The following is a 7500-nucleotide window of genomic DNA, read 5'->3' as shown; positions in this document are numbered from 1 at the left end:
CTTCGGCTTTCCAGAACTCCATTCCTTCTCTGTCTGCTGTCAGCTCAGGCATCACAGTAACGGAGGTCAGTTCATTTCATTTATGAATACTGAGGTTCACGGACAATGTATTATTTAGTTTAATAGTATCAAGTTCAAAAATATATATAGGTTAAAATTAAGAGATAATAATACCAATGATGTTTGATTTTTCAGACTGATGTTGTGGGAAAATGCCCAACAAAGTATGAAATTGAGACCGAAGGAGAGAAAGTCATTGTCGTCAAGGAGAAGAACCACCGCCACTGTCAACAACGTTACCCAACACCCGCTCATATACCTGCACTATGGCTGAAGGCTCCCCTACCAATCCAGGAATCCACATCACAGTGCAAGCAGGAAATCGCCAATGGCATTTACACCGCCATCACATGTCAGGACAAGAACATCGTTCGACCTGCCATTGGAATCTACAAGTACGTGGAGGCCAGTCAGGATTCAACACTTCGCTTCATCTCGGAGTCCTCCGACACTTCAGCTATCAGTGCCATCCCTTCAGGAGAAATGCAAGTTGAAAGCCTCCTGTACAACCACCAAACAATGAAGGACCCACAACTGGCACCTGAGCTGGATGAGCTCATGAAGGGGATCTGTGACAAGACCAAGGACACAGTTGAGGCTGAAGCTGCTGCTTTGGTTGCCAAGGCTCTCCATCTGCTACGTCGTGTTCCAGAGGCAGTTGTGGTGGAGACTGCACAGAAAGTGAGACAAGGACATTACTGCAGTGACTCTGCCAGGCTGGAGAGCATCTTCTTGGACGCAGTTGCATTCCTGCATGAGTCTGGTGCAGTAAAGGTCATGGTCCAAGAAATCGAGAATGGACGAGCAACAGGGGGACGTCTCGCTCTGTACACGGCAGCGCTCTACCTCATCCCACGACCCAGCATTGAGGCAGTCAAGGCTCTCACGCCACTCTTTGAAAGCCCTCGCCCAGTGCCCTCGGTGCTGCTGGCAGCTGCTTCCATGATAAACCACTACTGCCTTCATACTCCAGCTTGCCACCAGAAAGCTCCAGTGGCGAGAATTGCAGAGATTCTGGCCACCAGAGTCCAGAGTCACTGCTCTCCTTCTGCTGGTGCTGAGGGCGAGGAAGTACCCCTTGCATTCTTCAAGGCAATAGGGAATATGGGTGTAGCTACACCTGCCGTGACAAGGGCAGCCATCCAATGCATTGAAGAAGAAGGACTGGAAACCAGCATTCGGGTAGCTGCAGCACAAGCCTTCAGACAAGCCAATTGCTTCCGTCCAGTAAGTAGTATATGAGATAACGGTAGGGAATATTTTGTCCATTGTTTTTTATCTAATATACGATGATCGAATAACATAGTGTGAATGTGTGAGTATGTTATACTTTAATAATTTCAGGCAGTTGAAAAGCTAGTAGACATTGCCGTCCGACCAGCCTTTGACACCGAAGTCCGCATCGCTTCCTATCTGGCAGCTGTCCGATGTGCTGAACAGGAACACCTGGAGAAAATTATTGAGAAGATTTCAAAGGAAGAGAATACCCAAGGTATGTAAATATTCATATCTTAACCTCTCCTATAAATCGTCCACAAAAACTAATATTAATGTCACCATACTACCAGAACAATCTGTTAGTGGCAAATTATTCTTTATTATTCTTAGATCTATAGAGTATTTTACAAATGTTTTCTTTGACCACCATATTAATTACTAAAGACAAAGATGTTACTAATAACCTAAGCTATCACTTGAAAATTTTTATGACAATAGTACATTCATATTATCATTCTCCAGATGTTGGTGAATGCTCATATGATATTGCTTCATTTCAGTGCGTGGATTTGTTTTGGGTCACCTGATCAACATCCAAGAGGGTAGCTGCCCCAACAAAGAAAACCTCAGGTACCTCCTTGCCAACGTTGTCATCCCTACCGACTTCGAGAAGGACTTCAGGAAATTCTCTCGACATATAGATATGGCTTACTATGCCCCTGCCTTTGGCATGGGTGCCGGCCTCGAGTCGAACATCATCTATGCTCCTGGATCTTTCATTCCTCGTGCTGTTAACCTGAACATGAGAGCAACTGTGGATGAGACGCCCATGGACATAGCAGAGATTGGTGCGCGCTTTGAAGGAGTCGATTCCATCATTGAAGAGCTCTTGGGCCCACAGGGATACCTACGCAAAGCAACATTTGGAAAGATTATGGAGGACATTACGGGTTTTGCAGGAGAGAAAGGCCTCAAGATCATGGAGCACATCAAGCACACAATGAGGACCAGGCGATCCATCGATGCTTCTGTCATCTCCGACTTCTTCGGCAAGCTGTATGGTGAGAGCAGTTCTCACACCCACGCCGATATATTCGCCCGGTTCATGGGACACGAGATTTCTTTCGCAGATGTTGCCCAAAGCCTCAAGGGCGTCACAGCTGACACACTCATTGAGACCTTCTTCTCTTTCTTCGAGAATTCCTTGGAACATATGAAGGATCTTAACCTAAACACAGCAAGAACTGCTCAGCTTTCCATGGATTACTCACTACCCACCATTCAGGGCACACCACTCAAGCTGAACTTAGCTGCAACTGCTGTTGCTGGCCTCAAGATGGAGGGCAACGTCAACATTGGCCAGATCCTCTCTGACCTGGGCAATTCCCACACCGGCATCAAGGTGTTCCCAGGCCTTTCTGTACAAGCCACTGGTTTTGTTGGCTTTGAGTGCCGCTTTACCAAGGTGGGAATCGAGATGCAGAACACCATCTCTAGTGCCACTGGAGCCGCCATCAACATCAGAACAACTGAAAACAAGAAGATCGAGCTGGAATTGGAGATCCCTGACAAGATGGAACTCCTCAACATCAAGGCCGAGACTTACCTTGTCAAAGCTAGGGGAAAGAAGATGACTAAGATTTCTCCTTCCTCCATGAGAGATGTCAGGATTGAGCGCAAGTCCTGCATTGCTGCTTTGGAACCAGTATTTGGCCTCAAGGTGTGCTATGACATGAACTTCCCTGATGTGTTCCGTGCTAATGCCCTGCCACTTGGTGAACCAGCCATCGCCAAGCTGTACGTTGAGAAGGCAGATCCTTCCATGAGAGGTTACTTAGTGACTGCTGCCATTAAGAACAAGAGAGGCAACAAGCTCATTAAGATGAATGTAGAAGCAGCTGGTGCCTCAACACCAAGAAGAGCAGAAATGACCCTGTCCTACACCAAGGAAGAAGGAAGCCACATTGTTTCTGCCAAGCTTGATTCCTCCAGCATTGCTGCAGGAGTGTGGACTACTCTCACCAACGAGCAAGGACACAAGGCAGTAGAGACTTATGTCAACTTCAAATATGGTCAGACTGCTATTTCTCGAAGCATCAAGCTGGAAGCGATTGCAAGGGAAGGAAGTGTGGGAGAGGAATTCCAAGTGAACGTTTTCAGCAGCGGCACCAGGAGCTTCCCCCTCGACTCTCACATTGTGGAGGCTAAATTCATCAAGAAAACTAGTGGACCTGAATTCAATGTGGATGTGATCTGCATGACCAAAAATGCTTTAGCTGATTATTTCGACTTAAACATTGAAGGTATGTGTATGCATTGATGAAAGATATTTTCATTATTGTAAGTGTCTCTTTGTAGGTTTGCTGGTCTAATATATTTTTTCTTCCCTTTCAGTTGGAGCTGATTTCATGAGATTTTCTCCTAAAGCTCTGTATTCAACAAGATACATTCCCAAGACCCGCATTTTCTTACCTGTAAACCTGCGAAAGCTAGAAATCAATGCTGCCACTGCAGCCTGGAAAGTGACGTCGTACATTCGTGAAGGAAGTCAATCTGGCGAAAGCCGTGAGTTCAGTTCTGCTTTCAAGCTTGCCAAGGGAAGGACGGATGTCATCTTTGTACAGGCTACTCATACGATTGAAGGCAGATTCCCACAAAACGTCATCATCAAAAATGTAGCAACAGGTAAATTGCCAGTCTAATTCTCTTGTCTCTGCCATTGAACAGTAGACCTATATTTGATATTTACTTCACTATTTTTCTTCCTCAGCCAAAGTTGGCAGATCATCATACAGAGCAATGTATGATGTCTTCTATCACCCTGAAAAAGTGGGAGCTTCTATTGAGGTTTTGCAGGCAGCAGGTAATGAGAAGGTTGCCCAGATAGAAGCAATTTACGAAATTTCCGGAGAGAAGCACTGCGCTAAATTCTTGGTAAGATTAAAGGTTGTGTGTTCGAGGGTTAACTTTATTGTGCATATGCATTCGTCTATTTATTTATTTATTTTTTAAACAGAAATCAGAAAAGCCTAACTAGAAATTGAATTACACTTTTTGTTTCAGGCGGCCATTCCTGGCTACATTCAACCAGTTAAAGTTGAGGCCGAGATTGAACAAGAAGCAGAAGGTCGCTACGCACTGGAGGCCGCCATCAAATATGGACCACGTACAGTACTTGGAGTGAGTGGACCAGTCCTAGCTCGTTTCACCTCCAAAGCCAACAAGCTGCAAGCCAACATCAAGCTCAGGGCAATGGCAAGTGAGCCCTACATCATTGGTGCCAATGTTGTGTTTGGCAACAAGAAACAGATGATCGCCATGGAAATCAAGGAGCGATCAGAACCTCTCATTGGTCTTGAATGGAGAATGGTCCGAGAAAGTTCCGAGAAGACCACTATTGGTGTAGTGTTTGTCCTCCCTGCCCTTATTGAGCAGAAAGTCGATGCTGAAATTACTGATGAACTTGTCCATGTTAGTTTCAACAACCTGGTTCTACCCAAGACTTCATCCCGCCGTCGAGTCAAGGGATTCGCTGATGTCAACATTGCAGAGAAAAGGGCAAATGTGGAGTTTTCTTGGGATGCCGATAATGCTCCCGAAAAGAAGTTGGTGTTGGATGCAAGTCTGATCAGCAGTCCTGCCAACCCTGGACATGCTGAGATCCAGTAAGTCACTGCGTTCATAATTTCATTTGCCATTTCTTAGTATAAGTCATCAGCCTTATCTTTTGAATCTTGACTAGTTAGGGCTTATAATTTATATTGGTTGTTTATTTTAGTAGAATATTCACGATTGAGTCGAAATAAAATTCAAAGAAACATACCTCACAAATGACTAAGAGACATGAACATTAATATTTCTGAGGTTTTCTTTTTCTGATTACATTTTTCTCCACAGCGGGAATGTCGTCATTGCCGGAGAGCCTTACCACGCCAAACTGGTTCTGACTGCCACAAATCTCGTAGAGCACATGGAAGGGGAAAATGGATTCAAGTTGATCCTGACAACTCCTAGCCAGAAGACGGTTGTCGTGGGAGCCTCCTGTGATGTCCAGCTGGCAGGAACCACCACTAAAGTCCTTTCCACCGTTGAATACAAGAACGTGAGGGATAGGAAATACAAATATACAAGTGTGATTGCCTTGGAGAGGCTTGGTGGTCCACTTAATTATGCCGTAGAAGCCAAGGTAACTTACAAACAACCTGGAACAGCAGAAATAAAGGTAGAAACAACAGCTAAACATCATTGGACACCAGAAGAACATGTTGTAGCATTCAAGGTAAGTAATAGTAGATATATTGCCCCTTGCATCACTGAATATTTTTCATAAAATGACAAAATTCATGTAAATGAGAATTATATTATCATATTCAATAGGGAAAAATATGAATAGCTATATTTCAATTTACAGGTGGCTGCTGAAGCTCCAGTACTGAAGACGCCTGCCATGATTGCATTCTCCATTCACAATGCACCAAACGCTTTTGCTGGAGTCTGCAAGATCGAAAGAACTGCTCCTTTCACTGCCTTTGAATGGAATGTACAGGTTACTCCTGAAGGAGGAATTGAAGCTGTTGAAGCTGGTGTGGACATGAAAGCCATCATTGAAGTTCTGAAGATTGTTCGTGCCATTGCTACTCTGGAGGAAGAGAGTTATGAAACTTATGGCCCACACACAGCTCAGTACCAGTACCGCTTCACAAGGCCATCACCCACTTCTTACACCATGCAGATGAGGACTCCAACCCGCACCATGGAAGGAAGAGCTAAACTATCACCAAGGGAATCTGGAATCAAGTTCTACCCCAATAAGGGCAAAACTGAATCCAAATACGAAATTGGATACAAGGTCAACCACGAGGGAAGGTGGGGACAACGTGCGTCCAAGTTGGAAGTCAGAATGAACCATCCAGTGCTTCCTAAACCCATCATGGCCGCTGCTCAGTACACAGTAGCTGAAGGAACAATGAGGGGAACAATTGAACTGGACATTTTCCCAGAAGAAGCCGACAAAATTACTGGAACTGTGGAAACTCAGAGAATTTCAGAAAATGCTATCAGGGCAGAAGTCTTCTTGACTGGCAGGGTAAGTAGAACAGCTGAATTGACATTAGAGTCCTCTTACATGAATTAGAGTTAAAACTATGGTTCTATAAAACTATGATACTATCTCATCATAGTAAAGAATAGCTTTAAGAATTTATCCGTGTTTTTTGTCTTACAGATGTTGAAAGTGAACCCTAAGGCTATCATCACTGCTGCCTATGCACCAGAAACAGTTGCTTTGGATGTAGTGTTCCACAAGACTCCGTCTGCAGCACCAATCTTCGCCATTGCTGCCAAGTATGACAAGACTGCAGCTCACAGTGCAGCTGCCACATTGACAGTAAAGATGGAAGAGCGACCTGTCTTTGAAATGAGTGCAGTGACCGAACCTGAGGAAGCAGCCACCTGCAATGGCATCAGAATGAATGCTGTTGCTTATGCAGCAGCTTTTGGAAAGTACAACATGTTCTCCAAGATGTGCAGGCCCGCCTTCATTGAGGTGACCGCAATGCGACCTGGTGGAGCAAAGGAGTACACTGCCAAGCTTGGCCTCCGATACCCTGACGCTGCTGAAGCAGGCGTATATGTGGCGAGTGGCAGAGCTGGAGAGAGTCGCGGTGTTGCTGTTGCTGCTGTGAAGCTGGCTTCACCCAAAGTACTGAAAGTCGAGATGGCTTATGAGCCGCAAGAAGCAGAAGCAATAAGCGTAAGTTGGTACTACTAGCTTGTACATTCTCTTTTATGTAAATTAAGCATTTGGAATGAAATGCCTTATTTACAGAACGATATGTTTAAAGAAGTAAAATGTCTTATTTACAGATTGAAATGACTGAAGGATTTGAGAAGATTGCTGTATCATTCAAGTCTGTTGCAATGGAGTTCGTCCAATTCCTCAAGGAAGAGGCTGCTGCAAAGGGTGTTCAGTTCTCTTCATCTCAGTTAGTCAATTTAATGGGAGTTGCTAAGGAGGAAATTGTAGAGATCTATCGAGATATTCTCTCCGAGGCAAGAATTTTTCATACCGAAATCCTTGCTAATATTCTGGAAAGTCCTGTGGTATCCGTCATATCACGAGTCTACTTCGGTGTGCGGTCGGAAATTGTTCGCCTTCAACACCAGCTTTCCGTAACCCTCATCCAGGCGATAGAAGGAGGCCAGGAGGAATTAGCAATCGTT

General features: G+C 44.7%; 1 protein-coding gene across 1 annotated transcript in view; it reads left to right on the top strand.

Moving 5' to 3' along the window:
• Positions 1-7500, top strand: part of LOC113826714 (vitellogenin) — a 10452-nt gene that overhangs the window by 1125 nt on the left and 1827 nt on the right. The window contains exons 3-13 of the mRNA XM_070117824.1: positions 1-65; positions 196-1287; positions 1405-1552; positions 1839-3581; positions 3673-3963; positions 4049-4212; positions 4342-4943; positions 5176-5557; positions 5690-6364; positions 6503-7030; positions 7144-7500. The exon at positions 1-65 is cut by the window's left edge and continues 126 nt beyond it; the exon at positions 7144-7500 is cut by the window's right edge and continues 19 nt beyond it. Of these exons, the coding sequence (XP_069973925.1) occupies positions 1-65; positions 196-1287; positions 1405-1552; positions 1839-3581; positions 3673-3963; positions 4049-4212; positions 4342-4943; positions 5176-5557; positions 5690-6364; positions 6503-7030; positions 7144-7500 (6047 nt within the window). The remainder of the gene's footprint in view (positions 66-195; positions 1288-1404; positions 1553-1838; positions 3582-3672; positions 3964-4048; positions 4213-4341; positions 4944-5175; positions 5558-5689; positions 6365-6502; positions 7031-7143) is intronic.

This window comes from Penaeus vannamei, chromosome 41 (genome assembly GCF_042767895.1).
Source record: "Penaeus vannamei isolate JL-2024 chromosome 41, ASM4276789v1, whole genome shotgun sequence".
NCBI classification, from domain to species: domain Eukaryota; kingdom Metazoa; phylum Arthropoda; class Malacostraca; order Decapoda; family Penaeidae; genus Penaeus; species Penaeus vannamei.
Note: the sequence above shows the minus strand (reverse complement) of the source record. Positions and strands in the feature narration are given on the sequence as shown.